The sequence below is a fragment of the Panulirus ornatus genome, chromosome 46 (genome assembly GCF_036320965.1).
Source record: "Panulirus ornatus isolate Po-2019 chromosome 46, ASM3632096v1, whole genome shotgun sequence".
NCBI lineage: Eukaryota > Metazoa > Arthropoda > Malacostraca > Decapoda > Palinuridae > Panulirus > Panulirus ornatus.
In genome coordinates, this window is record NC_092269.1 from 41,772,365 (window position 1) to 41,792,645 (window position 20,281).

The window sequence follows — 20,281 nt, forward strand, 5'->3', positions numbered from 1 at the left end:
GGTAGGTTGGGTCATTCTTTCATCTGTTTCCTTGCGCTACCTCGCTAACATGGGAGGCAGCAACAAAGTATAATAAAAAATATGAAGAAATTTTCTCTCCATGTGACCAAACCATTTCAATACACCCTCTTCTGCTTTCTCAGCCACATCTCTCTTACCCTTTCATTACTCACTCGATCAGACACCTTAGACCACATATTGTCCTCATACATCTCATTTCCAACACATCCACCCTCCTCCACACAACCCTATCTATAGCCCATGCTTCGCAATCATATAACACTGTTGGAACCACTGTTCTTTCAAACATACCCATTTTTGCTCTCTGAGATAACGTTCTCGCCTTCCAAACATTCTTCAACGCTCCCAGGATTAACAGTGCAAGGGATAAAGTGTGTGATTCTTACTATGAGACTGGTAGTTGAATTTCTTTTCTGATATATGGGTATAATTTTATGTTTTGCTGTGCAAGATATATAAACTAATTAGATTTCATCTTCATTAACAGGTCCCAGAAGATCTATTTGTGGATATTGTTGAGAGCAACAACTTTTTGGCTGCAGCACTGACAACCCTTTTTGCTAATGTAAATGACAATACTTCCTCTCTTCCTACACACTTAGTGAAGAAGGCTCAACGCTTTAAGGTCCACATTACCGAAAAGTTTAAGTGGAATCTGAACTTAGTGGATGAAGGAGAAGATGCTCCGATTATTGTAGAAACTGAAAATGCATCAGTTGACAGAAGTAAACCTATGAGCTCTGCGTAATGAATTTCTGCTTGCATCATATTGTAACTGATTTGTCACACCTTTCATCAATGACTGAGTAGATGATAAATTTTTATAACGTTTCCTCTATTTCATTTTTTCACATCTTTTTCATCTTCACTGGTGTTGTCTTGATGGTTTTTGGAATTCAGTCTCCAGAATGCATGACTTTCATACAGATTTCAGAGGAAAGCAGTTGAAAATTTTCATTAAGAAATTAGAGATATAGAGTGACAGTTACTAAATACACAGAATTGTTCATGGGAATGCTGATGACATATCCATCACATGCAGTCGTATTTACTTTATTATGCTGTCACTCCTACAATAAATAATGCACAGTTTGAAGTTTTGTTTTGACTTGAGTCAGTAATAAGTTAAAAGCTAGTCAGTTTCACTAGAAATTATGTATTTAAAGCTTGAGGATTTTGTTTCCTTTTGAATCAGATTTTGAATTCCACCAATTAGGGATAAGGTCTAGCAGATTATAATGCCTCCATTATCTTACAGTGGTTCAACTTTGATATCATGTTTAAAGGAATATAGGCATTATCATGTTTAAAGGAATATAAGCATTCATGCTGATAGGATGTGTCAGTAACTCTTTCCTTTCCATTGCTTCCTCAGATTAAAGAAATAAAAAGTGAATTATGCCATCTGTCTGTTTCAAAGGACTGGTTAATTGATCCAATAGAGATATGAGAATGCTGTTCCTTTGAAAATATATTTTGCCATAGATCTGTTTATATCATGTCATGTCAGTTACCCATGATTTTGCAAGATTTTCATAAAGAGGTGGAATTATGAGAAGCATTGCTGAAACAATCAGGACTGTTTGTTTTTTGAGGATTATTTTTTCTCAACTGGCATATTTTTACATCCTAACTTCATGGAATTACATTGAATTGTAATATTAATTTCTCACATTGACTCATTGCATTCACATTTGTGCTGCACTCCTCTTAAAACACTTCAGTATTCAACCAGAAGCTCCTGAAGCACTTATAAATCTATCCTATTTCTACATCTTATTGTTTCCTCATGCAAACATAAAAATATTATACAAAGATGTAATCTCTGTTTGATCTCTTGTTTTCTTACTAAGTCTTCCTCACAGGATAGGATATACTGATTCATAGTAACAAAACTAGTCCTAGCTAACCATGTTAGTAGATTCTTTGACACTGTTAAGATTGGACTAGCAATTTACACAGAAAAACTATGTGGATGTAGATATCAGATAAACAAGTGGCTAAGAAACAAAGCATACTTATGGAAATTCATTTGTAAACATTAACAAAATAGTACATGACTTGACCTGTTTTGTATATGTAAATTACCTTAAAATGGGGGGAAAAAAGCTGAACCTCATTGAACCACTAATGAGTTTACAAACAATTTTTCATCATAGTAATAAAGATATTAAAAACTGTAGGGTTAGAAAAATCTATGCTTTTAGTAAAGTTTGATATCTCGAGAACTTTGAACTGAATATAGAATATATATGTGTGTGTGTGTGTGTGTGTGTGTGTGTATGTGTTTGTGTTTATATGTGTAGATGTTACCAGACTCCACCTGCTCAAGTGTACACTTCACTTGAAAAGTCACCTTTAGCAAGTCTGTATCGTTGGGAGGACTGTCTCATTAAAGAACTTAAGAACTCATCTGAAGAAGTGTACATTTCCGTTACTGGAAGTAGTGCAACCTTTGGGCTGCAGGAGCTTCTAAAAGGGATGTGAGTAATACTAGGACTCTTCTATAGAAATTGGTCCTTGGATAATTATTTTTTTTTTTTTTTTTTTATACCTCGTCGCTGTCTCCCGCGGTTGCGAGGTAGCGCAAGGAAACAGACGAAAGAAATGGCCCAACCCCCCCCCATACACATGTACATACACACGTCCACACACGCAAATATACATACCTACACAGCTTTCCATGGTTTACCCCGGACGCTTCACATGCCTTGATTCAATCCACTGACAGCACGTCAACCCCTGTATACCACATCGCTCCAATTCACTCTATTCCTTGCCCTCCTTTCACCCTCCTGCATGTTCAGGCCCCGATCACACAAAATCCTTTTCACTCCATCTTTCCACCTCCAATTTGGTCTCCCTCTTCTCCTCGTTCCCTCCACCTCGGACACATATATCCTCTTGGTCAATCTTTCCTCACTCATTCTCTCCATGTGCCCAAACCATTTCAAAACACCCTCTTCTGCTCTCTCAACCACGCTCTTTTTATTTCCACACATCTCTCTTACCCTTACGTTACTTACTCGATCAAACCACCTCACACCACACATTGTCCTCAAACATCTCATTTCCAGCACATCCATCCTCCTGCGCACAACTCTATCCATAGCCCACGCCTCGCAACCATACAACATTGTTGGAACCACTATTCCTTCAAACATACCCATTTTTGCTTTCCGAGATAATGTTCTCGACTTCCACACATTTTTCAAGGCTCCCAAAATTTTCGCCCCCTCCCCCACCCTATGATCCGCTTCCGCTTCCATGGTTCCATCCGCTGACAGATCCACTCCCAGATATCTAAAACACTTCACTTCCTCCAGTTTTTCTCCATTCAAACTCACCTCCCAATTGACTTGACCCTCAACCCTACTGTACCTAATAACCTTGCTCTTATTCACATTTACTCTTAACTTTCTTCTTCCACACACTTTACCAAACTCAGTCACCAGCTTCTGCAGTTTCTCACATGAATCCGCCACCAGCGCTGTATCATCAGCGAACAACAACTGACTCACTTCCCAAGCTCTCTCATCCCCAACAGACTTCATACTTGCCCCTCTTTCCAAGACTCTTGCATTTACCTCCCTAACAACCCCATCCATAAACAAATTAAACAACCATGGAGACATCACACACCCCTGCCGCAAACCTACATTCACTGAGAACCAATCACTTTCCTCTCTTCCTACACGTACACATGCCTTACATCCTCGATAAAAACTTTTCACTGCTTCTAACAACTTGCCTCCCACACCATATATTCTTAATACCTTCCACAGAGCATCTCTATCAACTCTATCATATGCCTTCTCCAGATCCATAAATGCTACATACAAATCCATTTGCTTTTCTAAGTATTTCTCACATACATTCTTCAAAGCAAACACCTGATCCACACATCCTCTACCACTTCTGAAACCACACTGCTCTTCCCCAATCTGATGCTCTGTACCTGCCTTCACCCTCTCAATCAATACCCTCCCATATAATTTACCAGGAATACTCAACAAACTTATACCTCTGTAATTTGAGCACTCACTCTTATCCCCTTTGCCTTTGTACAATGGCACTATGCACGCATTCCGCCAATCCTCAGGCACCTCACCATGAGTCATACATACATTAAATAACCTTACCAACCAGTCAACAATACAGTCACCCCCTTTTTTAATAAATTCCACTGCAATACCATCCAAACCTGCTGCCTTGCCGGCTTTCATCTTCCGCAAAGCTTTTACTACCTCTTCTCTGTTTACCAAATCATTTTCCCTAACCCTCTCACTTTGCACACCACCTCGACCCAAACACCCTATATCTGCCACTCTGTCATCAGACACATTCAACAAACCTTCAAAATACTCATTCCATCTCCTTCTCACATCACCACTACTTGTTATCACCTCCCCATTTACACTCTTCACTGAAGTTCCCATTTGCTCCCTTGTCTTACGCACCCTATTTACCTCCTTCCAGAACATCTTTTTATTCTCCCTAAAATTTACTGATAGTCTCTCACCCCAACTCTCATTTGCCCTTTTTTTCACCTCTTGCACCTTTCTCTTGACCTCCTGTCTCTTTCTTTTATACTTCTCCCACTCAATTGCATTTTTTCCCTGCAAAAATCGTCCAAATGCCTCTCTCTTCTCTTTCACTAATACTCTTACTTCTTCATCCCACCACTCACTACCCTTTCTAAACAGCCCACCTCCCACTCTTCTCATGCCACAAGCATCTTTTGCGCAATCCATCACTGATTCCCTAAATACATCCCATTCCTCCCCCACTCCCCTTACTTCCATTGTTCTCACCTTTTTCCATTCTGTACACAGTCTCTCCTGATACTTCCTCACACAGGTCTCCTTCCCAAGCTCACTTACTCTCAGTTGAGGGAATAATTGGTGTGCATGGGGTGTTCAGTGTTGTAAATGGAAATGGTGAGGAGCTTGTAGATTTATGTGCTGAAAAAGGACTGATGATTGGGAATACCTGGTTTAAAAAGCGAGATATACATAAGTATACTTATGTAAGTAGGAGAGATGGCCAGAGAGCGTTATTGGATTACGTGTTAATTGACAGGCGTGCGAAAGAGAGACTTTTGGATGTCAATGTGCTGAGAGGTGCAACTGGAGGGATGTCTGATCATTATCTTGTGGAGGCTAAGGTGAAGATTGGATAATTATAAAAAATCAAAATATTTTTTACGTTTGCCATTTCCCACATTATTGAGGTATCACCAAGAACAGATGAGGAAATGGCCACATTCACTCACATCCACTGTTTAGCTGCTGTGTATTATCCACTGAAGCCAGAGCTCCCTATCCATTCCAGTATTTACAGCCCTTTCCTTGGTTTTCCATGACAGCTTCATATTTCTTGGTTCAGCTCATTAACAGCATGTTCTCCCCTATAAACCACAGTCAATTCACTCTGTCCTTTGCAGACCTCACACCCTTCTGCATGTTTAGGGCCTGAGCCTTCAAAGCATCTTTCACTCCTTCCTTTCCCTTGCTTTTCCCTTTTTTGACATGTATACCCTTTTAGTCATCTTTTCCTCACCCATTCTCTCCATATGTCCAGACCATTTCAGCACCCTCTTCAGCTTTCTTACACATTGCTCTTACTACACCTCTTTCTTACCCTATCTTTTTTTATTTAGTCGACCATCCTCACACTACGTACTGTTGTCAAACATTTCATTATCAACACATTCACCCTGTCCTCTATATTTTTGTCTAACATCAGACACCCATCTTTGCCCTTGCTACTTCACTCATGTGGATAATAGTGAGCATGTTTAAAAGGTTTAAGGTTCCTTTCTTGGATGTAATGGTGAGTGCCACAATGGGATCTTTTGTCACCAGTGTTTACAGAAAGCCCACAAACCAAGGTGAATGGAATGTGAATGCACTCAAAATTACAAGGGGAGTGTCATTTGTGCATATATGAGGAAAGGTTTGCTCAACCTGGCAACTTCTACACCTAGAACTTGGACATGTCTGGCAAATGTTGATTAACAATGGAAATTTAGATACTAAATTTGATACCATTGTGAACAACATATTAGAGCAACATCCTATGGCAAACAGACAACCTCAGTGTGACAGCATTAAAGTTTACGAGAACATTTACAGCAACATATCAAAAGGACGAAAAGGTAATGCAAGATAGTGTGGCCAGATACTGCAATGTGATTGGTGAAGACAAGGATATCAGTCTGATGATGTACTACTACAATTCGAAAATATGTTCATTTGTAATGAACAAGAATATGGTCGGTTGCTTTGAAAGTATGAATGGTACCAATGTGGTATATGAGTACCAGTGCAATACTGGGGGACTCAGCCCCACCACATAACTACATTGGACTTACAACCTGCACCGTGAGCTGCCCCCTCTCGCTTTACTTACAAGAAGGTGGAATCAAACAATATCAAGAACAAAAGCATGGAATGAGACTACGAGGGAAATTATAGGAATAATACCAAAATCATCACTAGTTGCAGTAATCGGAGAATACTACAGATATTAGAATCCATCCACATTAGAAAGCACCTGTCGTCAACATCCAGACAAACATGACCACCAGCATACAGCTCTTTGATAGCCTGTCAATGAGACGTAGACCTAATGGTGGTTTAGGACAAATGAGACAAGTCATTGACCCACCACAAGCTACTGAGTCCACCATTTCTGGACAGTGGAAATGAGGTCGTGAGTTAGGAAGGTGAGAGAACGAGATGAATCCAACCTGACCTCAGCTCCACATCCGGACAATAATGGTGTCGTTTGGTCATACTTAGTGTATTCAGGGTTGGACTTTCTATATTTCTACTTTGTTTAATATTGTTCTAATGTGTTTTTCCTGAACTGTAAAGTTTTTCTGTATTTCCTGTTTGATATTGTTCTAATGTGTTTTCCTAAAGTGTGAAGTTATTCTGTATTTCTTTTTCCATATGTTGTATTTAGATTGTAACTCATACAGCCCTGCATGATATTGTTAATTTGTTTTGCCAGTGTGTACCCATATCTGCAGCAAGTCTCTAAGGTAAGAAGCCTCTGATCGATAGATTAATGTAGGTAAGGGAAGTTGGCAAATGAGATCCGTAACTTCAGGATGAGGATTGGCTCTGAGGGTCGGGCCAGTTGGGCCTGGGTTTAGGTGCAGGGCAGGGCTAGTTGGCTACCCACTACTCTGAACTGAGCTCAGACTGGTATATCTCCTACCCTTCTATGAGCATGTTAGGCTACATGGGCTTGTGCTCGATTGATGGCAGTTCTGTGGGCCCCTTTCTGAAAAGGTAGGTGGATGGGTTGGTAGGCTGCAGGAGCTGCTTGCCGGATTCACTCCAAACCCACCTTGGCTGGCGCCAAGCGATCAGCTCAGAAGTGGCATAGACCAGGGGAATCCAAATAATTAAAACAAAAGCATTGCAGTGGTTGCAGTTGATGTTGATGCAATGTGATTTCTGCACAGTGCTCTGAATATCAAAGTGAAGAGAGATTCAACCAAGCATGTAAACAGCTGGAGTACCTGTGACTCATCACTTAATTCGTGATGCACATGAATGGGTTAAGGAGATTCCCAGTGTCCCTATCTACCATACCCACAGGCATGGGAATGAGCCTGCACTAAACTGCAGGAATGAAGACACTGTTGAGCTTGATTCTAGTCTGATATTGTAATGAGACATCAAAGGTGTAGCATAAGTAGGTCATCTTTCACAGCCGACAGTGAAATACCATGACTGATCGTTTCTCTACTTACGTGGTAAGTCGGAATCGGAGCTTCCCCAGGCAGGAGTGTCTCCTATGTCTAGCCCTAAGCAGCAGAAGAGCTACTATGATGACTGACCTGATTAAAAAAAAGCTACCATCTGTCCTCCTGTCGATATCCCTGCACACACACACACACACACACAGACACACACCTGGCATCCATGGTGGATGCTCTTGTATGGTTAGTTGCACAGCTGTGGTGCTGCTGGCAGTTTTTGTGTCTGGTTGGCTGCTCCAGCTGTAGGCTACGGCCCCAAGCCCGGGTGTTCACAGCTGCCGTGATCCGCTCTGAGGACAGTATCAGCTGGAGAGTTTGACTGAGGCAGTACATCTGTCAAATGATACTAAGGTGAGTAGTATTGGTTATATAATTGCCTGGTCATTGGGTGACTTCTAATGCATTTAAGAAAAGCCTTGAAGAAGAAGAAGAAGGGGGCATGTATACAAGGACCAGTGAGAGGAAAAGAGTAATTTACATATATTTATTTATTTATTTATTTTGCTTTGTCGCTGTCTCCCGCGTTAGCGAGGTAGCGCAAGGAAACAGACGAAAGAATGGCCCCACCCACCCACATACACATGTATATACATACACGTCCACACATGCAAATATACATACCTATACATCTCAATGTATACATACATTGTTTGGTAAAGTGTGTGAAAGAAGAAAGTTAAGAGTAAATGTGAATAAGAGCAAGGTTATTAGGTACAGTAGGGTTGAGGGTCAAGTCAATTGGGAGGTGAGTTTGAATGGAGAAAAACTGGAGGAAGTAAAGTGTTTTAGATATCTGGGAGTGGATCTGGCAGCGGATGGAACCATGGAAGCGGAAGTGGATCATAGGGTGGGGGAGGGGGCGAAAATCCTGGGAGCCTTGAAGAATGTGTGGAAGTCGAGAACATTATCTCGGAAAGCAAAAATGGGTATGTTTGAAGGAATAGTGGTTCCAACAATGTTGTATGGTTGCGAGGTGTGGGCTATGGATAGAGTTGTGTGCAGGAGGATGGATGTGCTGGAAATGAGATGTTTGAGGACAATGTGTGGTGTGAGGTGGTTTGATCGAGTAAGTAACGTAAGGGTAAGAGAGATGTGTGGAAATAAAAAGAGCGTGGTTGAGAGAGCAGAAGAGGGTGTTTTGAAATGTTTTGGGCTCATGGAGAGAATAAGTGAGGAAAGATTGACCAAGAGGATATATGTGTCAGAGGTGGAGGGAACGAGGAGAAGTGGGAGACCAAATTGGAGGTGGAAAGATGGAGTGAAAAAGATTTTGTGTGATTGGGGTCTGAACATGCAGGAGGGTGAAAGGAGGGCAAGGAATAGAGTGAATTGGATCGATGTGGTATACCGGGGTTGACGTGCTGTCAGTGGATTGAATCAGGGCATGTGAAGCGTCTGGGGTAAACCATGGAAAGCTGTGTAGGTATGTATATTTGCGTGTGTGGACGTATGTATATACATGTGTATGGGGGTGGTTTGGGCCATTTCTTTTGTCTGTTTCCTTGCGCTACCTCGCAAACGCGGGAGACAGCGACAAAAAAAATATATATATATATATATATATATATATATATATATATATATATATATATATATATATATATATATATATATATATATGTACAGAGCATCAGATTGGGGAAGAGCAGTGTGGTTTCAGAAGTGGTAGAGGATGTGTGGATCAGGTGTTTGCTTTGAAGAATGTATGTGAGAAATACATAGAAAAGCAAATGGATTTGTATGTAGCATTTATGGATCTGGAGAAGGCATATGATAGAGTTGATAGAGATGCTCTGTGGAAGGTAATTAAGAATATATGGTGTGGGAGGCAAGTTGTTAGAAGCAGTGAAAAGTTTTTATCGAGGATGTAAGGCATGTGTACGTGTAGGAAGAGAGGAAAGTGTTTGGTTCTCAGTGAATGTAGGTTTGCGGCAGGGGTGTGTGATGTCTCCATGGCTGTTTAATTTGTTTATGGATGGGGTTGTTAGGGAGGTAAATGCAAGAGTTTTGGAAAGAGGGGCAAGTATGAAGTCTGTTGGGGATGAGAGAGATTGGGAAGTGAGTCAGTTGTTGTTCGCTGATGATACAGCGCTGGTGGCTGATTCATGTGAGAAACTGCAGAAGCTGGTGTGTGAAAGAAGAAAGTTAAGAGTAAATGTGAATAAGAGCAAGGTTATTAGGTACAGTAGGGTTGAGGGTCAATTCAATTGGGAGGTGAGTTTGAATGGAGAAAAACTGGAGGAAGTGAAGTATTTTAGATATCTGGGAGTGGATCTGGCAGCGGATGGAACCATGGAAGCGGAAGTGGATCATAGGGTGGGGGAGGGGGCGAAAATTCTGGGAGCCTAGAAGAATGTGTGGAAGTCGAGAACATTATCTCGGAAAGCAAAAATGGGTATGTTTGAAGGAATAGTGGTTCCAACAATGTTGTATGGTTGCGAGGCGGGGACTATGGATAGAGTTGTGCGCAGGAGGATGGATGTGCTGGAAATGAGATGTTTGAGGACAATGTGTGGTGTGAGGTGGTTTGATCGAGTAAGTAACGTAAGGGTAAGAGAGATGTGTGGAAATAAAAAGAGCGTGGTTGAGAGAGCAGAAGAGGGTGTTTTGAAATGGTTTGGTCACATGGAGAGAATGAGTGAGGAAAGATTGACCAAGAGGATATATGTGTCGGAGGTGGAGGGAACGAGGAGAAGAGGGAGACCAAATTGGAGGTGGAAAGATGGAGTGAAAAAGATTTTGTGTGATCGGGGTCTGAACATGCAGGAGGGTGAAAGGAGGGCAAAGAATAGAGTGAATTGGAGCGATGTGGTATACCGGGGTTGACGTGCTGTCAGTGGAGTGAATCAAGGCATGTGTATGGGGGTGGGTTGGGCCATTTCTTTCGTCTGTTTCCTTGCGCTACCTCGCAAACGCGGGAGACAGCGACAAAGCAAAAAAAAAAAAATAAATATATATATATATATATATTTGCGGAAGATGAAAGCCGGCAAGGCAGCAGGTTTGGATGGTATTGCAGTGGAATTTATTAAAAAAGGGGGTGACTGTATTGTTGACTGGTTGGTAAGGTTATTTAATGTATGTATGACTCATGGTGAGGTGCCTGAGGATTGGCGGAATGCGTGCATAGTGCCATTGTACAAAGGCAAAGGGGATAAGAGTGAGTGCTCAAATTACAGAGGTATAAGTTTGTTGAGTATTCCTGGTAAATTATATGGGAGGGTATTGATTGAGAGGGTGAAGGCATATACAGAGCATCAGATTGGGGAAGAGCAGTGCGGTTTCAGAAGTGGTAGAGGATGTGTGGATCAGGTGTTTGCTTTGAAGAATGTATGTGAGAAATACTTAGAAAAGCAAATGGATTTGTATGTAGCATTTATGGATCTGGAGAAGGCATATGATAGAGTTGATAGAGATGCTCTGTGGAAGGTATTAAGAATATATGGTGTTGGAGGCAAGTTGTTAGAAGCAGTGAAAAGTTTTTATCGAGGATGTAAGGCATGTGTACGTGTAGGAAGAGAGGAAAGTGATTGGTTCTCAGTGAATGTAGGTTTGCGGCAGGGGTGTGTGATGTCTCCATGGTTGTTTAATTTGTTTATGGATGGGGTTGTAAGGGAGGTAAATGCAAGAGTCCTGGAAAGAGGGGCAAGTATGAAGTCTGTTGGGGATGAGAGAGCTTGGGAAGTGAGTCAGTTGTTGTTCGCTGATGATACAGCGCTGGTGGCTGATTCATGTGAGAAACTGCAGAAGCTGGTGACTGAGTTTGGTAAAGTGTGTGGAAGAAGAAAGTTGAGAGTAAATGTGAATAAGAGCAAGGTTATTAGGTACAGTAGGGGTGAGGGTCAAGTCAATTGGGAGGTGAGTTTGAATGGAGAAAAACTGGAGGAAGTGAAGTGTTTTAGATATCTGGGAGTGGATCTGTCAGCGGATGGAACCATGGAAGCGGAAGTGGATCATAGGGTGGGGGAGGGGGCGAAAATTTTGGGAGCCTTGAAAAATGTGTGGAAGTCGAGAACATTATCTCGGAAAGCAAAAATGGGTATGTTTGAGGGAATAGTGGTTCCAACAATGTTGTATGGTTGCGAGGCGTGGGCTATGGATAGAGATGTGCGCAGGAGGATGGATGTGCTGGAAATGAGATGTTTGAGGACAATGTGTGGTGTGAGGTGGTTTGATCGAGTAAGTAACGTAAGGGTAAGAGAGATGTGTGGAAATAAAAAGAGCGTGGTTGAGAGAGCAGAAGAGGGTGTTTTGAAATGGTTTGGTCACATGGAGAGAATGAGTGAGGAAAGATTGACCAAGAGGATATATGTGTCGGAGGTGGAGGGAACGAGGAGAAGAGGGAGACCAAATTGGAGGTGGAAAGATGGAGTGAAAAAGATTTTGTGTGATCGGGGCCTGAACATGCAGGAGGGTGAAAGGAGGGCAAGGAATAGAGTGAATTGGAGTCATGTGGTATACAGGGGTTGACGTGCTGTCAGTGGATTGAATCAAGGCATGTGAAGCGTCTGGGGTAAACCATGGAAAGCTGTGTAGGTATGTATATTTGCGTGTGTGGACGTGTGTATGTACATGTGTATGGGGGGGGGGGGTTGGGCCATTTCTTTCGTCTGTTTCCTTGCGCTACCTCGCAAACGCGGGAGACAGCGACAAAGTATAAAAAAAAAAAAAAAAAAAAAAATATATATATATATATATATATATATATATATATATATATTTTGCTTTGTCGCTGTCTCCCGCGTTTGCGAGGTAGCGCAAGGAAACAGAGGAAACGTAAGGGTAAGAGAGATGTGTGGAAATAAAAAGAGCGTGGTTGAGAGAGCAGAAGAGGGTGTTTTGAAATGGTTTGGTCACATGGAGAGAATGAGTGAGGAAAGATTGACCAAGAGGATATATGTGTCGGAGGTGGAGGGAACGAGGAGAAGAGGGAGACCAAATTGGAGGTGGAAAGATGGAGTGAAAAAGATTTTGTGTGATCGGGGTCTGAACATGCAGGAGGGTGAAAGGAGGGCAAAGAATAGAGTGAATTGGAGCGATGTGGTATACCGGGGTTGACGTGCTGTCAGTGGAGTGAATCAAGGCATGTGTATGGGGGTGGGTTGGGCCATTTCTTTCGTCTGTTTCCTTGCGCTACCTCGCAAACGCGGGAGACAGCGACAAAGCAAAAAAAAAAAAAAAAAAATATATATATATATATATATATATATATATATATATATATATATATATATATATATATATATATATATATATTTTGCTTTGTCGCTGTCTCCCGCGTTTGCGAGGTAGCGCAAGGAAACAGAGGAAAGAAATGGCCCAACCCACCCCCATACACATGTATATACATAAACGTCCACACACGCAAATATACATACCTATACATCTCAGTGTACACATATATATGCACACACAGACACATACATATATACCCATGCACACAATTCACACTCTGCCTTTATTCATTCCCATCACCACCTCGCCACACATGGAATACCATCCCCCTCCCCCCTCATGTGTGCGAGGTAGCGCTAGGAAAAGACAACAAAAGCCCCATTCGTTCACACTCAGTCTCTAGCTGTCATGCAATAATGCCCGAAACCACAGCTCCCTTTCCACATCCAGGCCCCACACAACTTTCCATGGTTTACCCCAGACGCTTCACATGCCCTGATTCAATCCACTGACAGCACGTCAACGCCGGTATACCACATCGATCCAATTCACTCTATTCCTTGCCCGCCTTTCACCCTCCTGCATGTTCAGGCCCCTATTACTCAAAATCTTTTTCACTCCATCTTTCCACCTCCAATTTGGTCTCCCACTTCTCCTCGTTCCCTCCACCTCCGACACATATATCCTCTTGGTCAATCTTTCCTCACTCATTCTCTCCATGTGCCCAAAACATTTCAAAACACCCTCTTCTACTCTCTCAACCACGCTCTTTTTATTTCCACACATCTCTCTTACCCTTACATTACTTACTCGATCAAACCACCTCACACCACACATTGTCCTCAAACATCTCATTTCCAGCACATCCACCCTCCTGCGCACAACTCTATCCATAGCCCACGCCTCGCAACCATACAACATTGTTGGAACCACTATTCCTTCAAACATACCCATTTTTGCTTTCCGAGATAATGTTCTCGACTTCCACACATTCTTCAAGGCTCCCAGGATTTTCGCCCCCTCCCCCACCCTATGATTCACTTCCGCTTCCATGGTTCCATATGCTGCCAAATCCACTCCCAGATATCTAAAACACTTCACTTCCTCCAGTTTTTCTCCATTCAAAATTACCTCCCAATTGACCTGTCCCTCAACCCTACTGTACCTAATAACCTTGCTCTTATTCACATTTACTCTCAGCTTTCTTCTTTCACACACTTTACCAAACTCAGTCACCAGCTTCTGCAGTTTCTCACCCGAATCAGCCACCAGCACTTTATCATCAGCGAACAACTCACTCAATTCCCAAGCTCTCTCATCCGCAACAGACTGCATACTTGCCCCTCTTTCCAAAACTCTTGCATTCACCTCCCTAACAACCCCATCCATAAACAAATTAAACAACCATGGAGACATCATGCACCCTTGCTACAAACCAACATTCACTGAGAACCAATCACTTTCTTCTCTTCCTACACGTATACATGCCTTACATCCTCGATAAAAACTTTGCTTCTAACAACTTGTCACCCACACCATATATTCTTAATACCTTCCACAGAGCATCTCTATCAACTCTATCATATGCCTTCTCCGGATCCATAAATACTACATACAAATCCATTTGGTTTTCTAAGTATTTCTCACATACATTTTTCAAAGCAAACACCTGATCCACACATTCTCTACCACTTCTGAAACCACACTGCTCTTCCCCAATCTGGTCATCTGTACATGCCTTCACCGTCAATCAATACCCTCCCATATAATTTCCTAGGAATACTCAACAAACTTATACCTCTGTAATTTGAGCACTCATCTTTATCCCCTTTCTTTTTGTACAATGGCACTATGCAAGCATTCTGCCAATCCTCAGGTACCTCACTATGAGTCATACATACATTGAATAACCTAACCAACCAGTCAACAATACAGTCACCTTTTTTTTTTTTTTTTTAATAAATTCCACTGCAATACCATCCAAACCCGCTGCCTTGCCGGCTTTCATCTTACGCAAAGCTTTTACAACTTCTCTGTTTACCAAATCATTCTCCCTAACCTTCTCACTTTGGACACCACCTCGACCAAAACACCCTATATCTGCCACTCTATCATCAAACACATTTAAAAAACCCTTCAAAATACTCACTCCATCTCCTCACATCACCACTACTTGTTATGGCCTCCCCATTATCCCCCTTCACTGATGTTCCCATTTATTCCCTTGTCTTATGCACTTTATTTACCTCCTTCCAAAAATATCTTTTTATTCTCCCTAAAATTTAATGATACTCTCTCACCCCAACTCTCATTTGCCCTCTTTTTCACCTCTTGGACCTTTCTCTTGACCTCCTTTGGCATGCATACATTGGTGTATATGTTCCATGGGATAATAGAGAGATAGCAAAACCTGACAGATGACCACACAGTCGCGTGTCGTCGTTTGAGTTTTTCGCTCTCTCAGCTAATACGCATCTCTGGGTTTTGTAGAGTTCAGCTGCTGATCTTATTACACAATGCCTCTGGGGTGTAGTAAACCCGTTCATCGTTTGTCCTTATCAGTCAGTACAAAATTTAAAGACAGGTGGTCGATTGTGACTTTAAGTAGTTTCCCCTTAAAAGTGTGTTTGATGATAATTTTAGATTTCTTTTTCATGTATTTCCAGGACGAGGACCAATTTTTATCTTTTAGCGTGACGTGCTTCCCATATATCCCTTGGGCGTATCGACCCATTAAATGAATACGTCTGGATAAATGATACCTCTTCACGGTGGGTACAAAAGATTTATATGCATATGTATATGAGAATATAACCTGAAAAGAAGGGCACCAGCTGTTATACACTAACAGAACCTGAATGTGACAGACGGTGCTCGTGTGAAAATAAAATACGAGGGAGGGATTTCTCGGCGACGAGCGATGACGTGCCGTTTTCTAAAGGTCGGTGTTTGTATAGGCGTTATACTGTCTTTGTTCTGAGTGACATCCCACCAATTTTTGTATTGTCTTTCAGAAGCCTGTTATCATTTTTTTCCTTGCAGTTTTTGTCCCTAGCCGCACCCCATATCTCTACCAATCCAGGCATGAATCTCTCTTAAAATGTTGCGTGTGTGAAAAATTTTCTGAACAGCACCAATACTGGCGTGCTGTTTTTTCCTGAAAAGATTTTTTTTTGCGTTGTGGGATGTATGTATATGGTGGTCGTTATTATTGGTATTTTTTTCTATTCTATTTTTATCTTGGTTACGTTTTTCGGTTCATTCTGGTATAATGAAAAAGTGGATAGTAATGTGTCCACATTGAATTTTTTTTTCATATTACTCCGTTCTTTTCTGATGTTTTGCTTCTGTGGAGACGAGAGAGAAACAACAGTACGACCCCGGAGAACGACGGAACGACCCTCCCTTGAGCACGACGACCCACATTTAAGGAAGACTGTGTGACTTCTGGGAATGATAGCCTTTCCTTTTTTATCTATCCCTTAAGGGTCAGGGCAGAGACCTGGCTATCATACGCAAGGGTCGTACCATCATGCTTGAGGGGTCGTCCTGTCATGTTCATGGGTACAGAAACTAGAAGAAAGTTCAGTTAATCTCAGATCAACTGATAATCACTTCTATGACCAAACACTTGATAAGAAAATATTATGTACGTGTCACAACTACCTTACAGTCGGATGCATTACGGGTGTGCCATAGTCAGTAATACTACAGGGGTGTTGCAGTCAGATGCATAACAGGCGTGCCAGTGAAATGTAAAAAAGGTTTGCTACAGTCAGATGTGCTTCAAGTATGCCAATATTACAGTCAGATGTACTACAGCTATGCCTATATCATGGTCAGATGTACTGTAGGTGTTCCATTATCAAAGCCAAGTGTACTACAGGTATGCCAATATTACAGTCAGATTTACTACAGGTGTACCTACATCATGGTCAGATGTACTGTAGGTGTTCCATTATCACAGCCAGGTGTACTACATGTATGCCAGTATCACGGTCAGATGTACTGCAGGTGTGCCAATACGACATTCAAATGTATATCTGTCTCGGACAGATATACTCTAGGGGTGCCACAATCAGATGTACTACAGATGAGTCACTGTTACAAGTTCTTCATTCAGCGAAACGTCAGATGTGCCGGTTATATGAACGTCGAACGTGCTACAGTCAGATGCATTTCAGGTTTGCTACTGTCACATGCACCAGAGGTGTCCTATAGCCCGATGTGCTTCAGATGTACTAGTCAGATACGTCACAGGTGTGCCACATTGTGTTACAGATGTTTCACGATCAGATGTACTTAGGCTGTGCCACAGTCGTATGTGCTACAAGTATGTCATGTACAGCAGTTGTATTACAGATGAGCCAAATGTACCGAAGTCCATTGTACTAAAAGTCCACAATAATTAGTCGTACTACATGTACACACGTTTGAAAGAAATGTGTTCTCCCACTTTGTGTTTGAAACTATATGACACCTCAGGCGAAGGATTTCGAGAAATGCCCGTTGGTCTGGCTTCACATTTATCCCTGCTTTCATGATATTGTAATATACTGATCACTGGCGACGCTTCCTGTCATATGCTATGAATAATGTTATGCTGATTCCACATTTCGATGGAAGTGACTGTAAAGTGGGACGGCCATAATTGCTATCAGGGAAATTTTGTCTTGCATTCACGCTCACCAATCGAGACAAAACGATTTGTTTTTATTTCCATTTCGAAATTTATCGGACCCGGGAATATGGATTTTTCTTTTTTCTTACCGTGTGTTCTCTGTTAAGAAATACTGCAGATGCTCCGTAACCAATTGTACACGGTGCTAAATCTCCATGTACTACGTGTGTCCTAGAGACAGATGTACTGAAGTTATGCCACAATCCTGGGTGAAGAATAAGGATCTGTGTACTGCAGGTGTCCACGTCATCACAACAGGTGTGTTGCAGTTCGACAATATTACATTTACAACGGGTGAATTATTGTTGTATCTTACAGTTGTGCTGTGGTTATTTGGGGAGTACTGCGGTCGTACTTCACCTTGATTGTACGTGCAGTAGATGTGCGACGCTGTGACATCGTAGACGCCATTACTGAGACGCATTACGAGGGAAATATCTGTCCGAGACAGATATGCATTTGAATGTCCTATTGGCACACCTGCAGTACATCTGACCGTGATACTGGCATACATGTAAGTGTAACATCGAGGTGTACCACAGAAGCTATACAGATGTACGCAGGTGACATGCAGTGTACTGTGCTAATTGTACCCCCCTTAGTTGATGTTGGGTTTGTAGCCGTTAAGTGTTGTATTCAGGTGTACTAACATTACATGTATTTTGACTGCACCATAATAAGTGTATTTAAGTCGTAACCCATTTCATTTACCGGCAATTAAACGACATAAAACTCGTTCGTCTCATTATGTTTTGCTGCTGAGTGAAAATTTCACATTACATGTACTTATGAGAGACATCAACCAGCGTAAACTGCCAAGGGAATCGAAACTGACAAACATCGTTTGAAATTCCCACCACATTCGCTCGGCTGTGATTGGCCGTTCACCGTCTTGTGCATTGCCAGTTCATGATTTTGTGAAGTCGATTTATGAAGTGAGCTGACACTCCATACGTTCGTTCGTGTGTGTGTGTGTGTTTCATAGTTTTGGGCGGATGAAGCAACAACTCCGAGTCGTGCGAGTGTGGGGCGTGGATTTCGATAGCCACAGAATGGATCGAGGGGCCGACAGCAACGTGACTCCAACGGTAAGTGTGGTGTGCAAACGGGAACCTGGGTGAAACGTGGTGGTGACGAATTGTCTCTCAGTTATTGTATGATCAAGTATAGATTGATAGTCTATTGGAGCATCGATGCATACGTATTGACTGATTTGTCAGTTGAAAGCTCCCAATAGTTTATCCTCAGAGGAAGGTTGGGTGGGATAGATAGAATGAGATTGTTTACCTTGCTGATTTATAGGGAGGGAGGCTGGGCATTATTTTGTACTCTAGGATGGTGGATGTGGTTTCGGCTTGGCCATCAAACTATTTGGAAGTTAAGATTTTGTTTTACTGATAGTTCTTGATGTGTTTTATACGATGGTGACCTTCATTTCTACTTCAAATCCCCCGCTTCCACTAGTTCCCCCCCCCCCCCCTAATCAACTATACCGGGAACTCCCTCCCCACAGTGAGAACTAGGGTTTTGGATGGAGGGAAATCACTAGAAACAGTGATTTGCTTTAGAAAAGAGGGTCAGGATCGTTCAGAAGACATCAAAAACCACCGGAAGGTCAATTTCAACCAAACGTAACCTAACCCACTAGCCTAACCTAACTGAATTCGCGGTTTGTCAGAAACGGTGGTGATATCGCTTGTAAGTCGGCGTATGCGTTCGCATCAGCGTCCTCTTTTTTTAAGATACGTGAAATATTTCACCTTTATTCTCCATGGGGCTTATTTTCCCGTGATGTATGTGTGTGTGTGTATGTGTGTTACCAGGCTCCGCATGCAAGTGGTTACGCCACGAATGGAAAGTTTAATGCCCCTTTGGAAATGCCAAAGGTCAAGAGAGTGGCGTGGAGGCATCCAAAAATATAGAGGGAAATTGAAGGTTTAATTTAAATCTACTGTATGGTCGCCAAAGGCCTTTACAGGGGAATAGAGGCATCCAAAGGCAAAGAAACAAATGGAAAGTCTACTTTAATGTCCCTTTTGGGGTGCCACAGGGCAAGAGAGTGGCGTGGAGGCATCCGAAAATGTAGAGGGAAAAGGTTTAATTTAAATACCCTTTGAGATCGCCAAAGGCAATTACAGGGGCATAGAGGCATCCAAAGGCAAAGAAACAAATGGAAAGTCTACTTTAATGCCCCTTTGGGGTTGCCAAAGGACAAGAGAGTGACGTGGAGGCATCCAAAATTATAGAGGGAAGTTGAAGGTTTATTTAAAATCCCCTTTGAAGTCGCCAAAGGCCTTTACAGGGGAATATCGGCATCTAAAGTGAAAGAGACAATTGAAAGTTTACTTAATAGATCCTTTTGGGGGTGGCAAAGGGCAAGAGAGTGGCGTAGAAGCATCCAAAAATATAGAGGGAAACTGAAGGTTTAATTTAAATCCCCTTTGAGGTCGCCAAAGGCCTTTACAGGGGAATAGCGGCATCTAAAGGGAAAGAGACAAATTGAAAGTTTACTTAAAAGACCCTTTGGGGGTGAAAAAATCCAATAGAGTGGCGTGGAGGCATCCTATGATATAGAAGGAAATTGAAGGTTTGATTTAAATCCCTTCCTAGGTCGCCAAAGGCCT

At 42.0% G+C, this 20,281-nt stretch overlaps 1 protein-coding gene across 7 annotated transcripts in view; it reads left to right on the forward strand.

Moving 5' to 3' along the window:
* LOC139763308 (protein AAR2 homolog) overlaps positions 1–2,091 on the forward strand; it is a 33,884-nt gene extending 31,793 nt beyond the window's left edge. For all 7 annotated transcript variants that reach the window (XM_071689328.1, XM_071689326.1, XM_071689330.1 and 4 more), the window contains one exon: positions 509–2,091. In XM_071689328.1, the coding sequence (XP_071545429.1) occupies positions 509–769 (261 nt within the window). In that variant the 3' untranslated portion in view covers positions 770–2,091. The remainder of the gene's footprint in view (positions 1–508) is intronic.
* Positions 2,092–20,281: the final 18,190 nt, after the last annotated feature.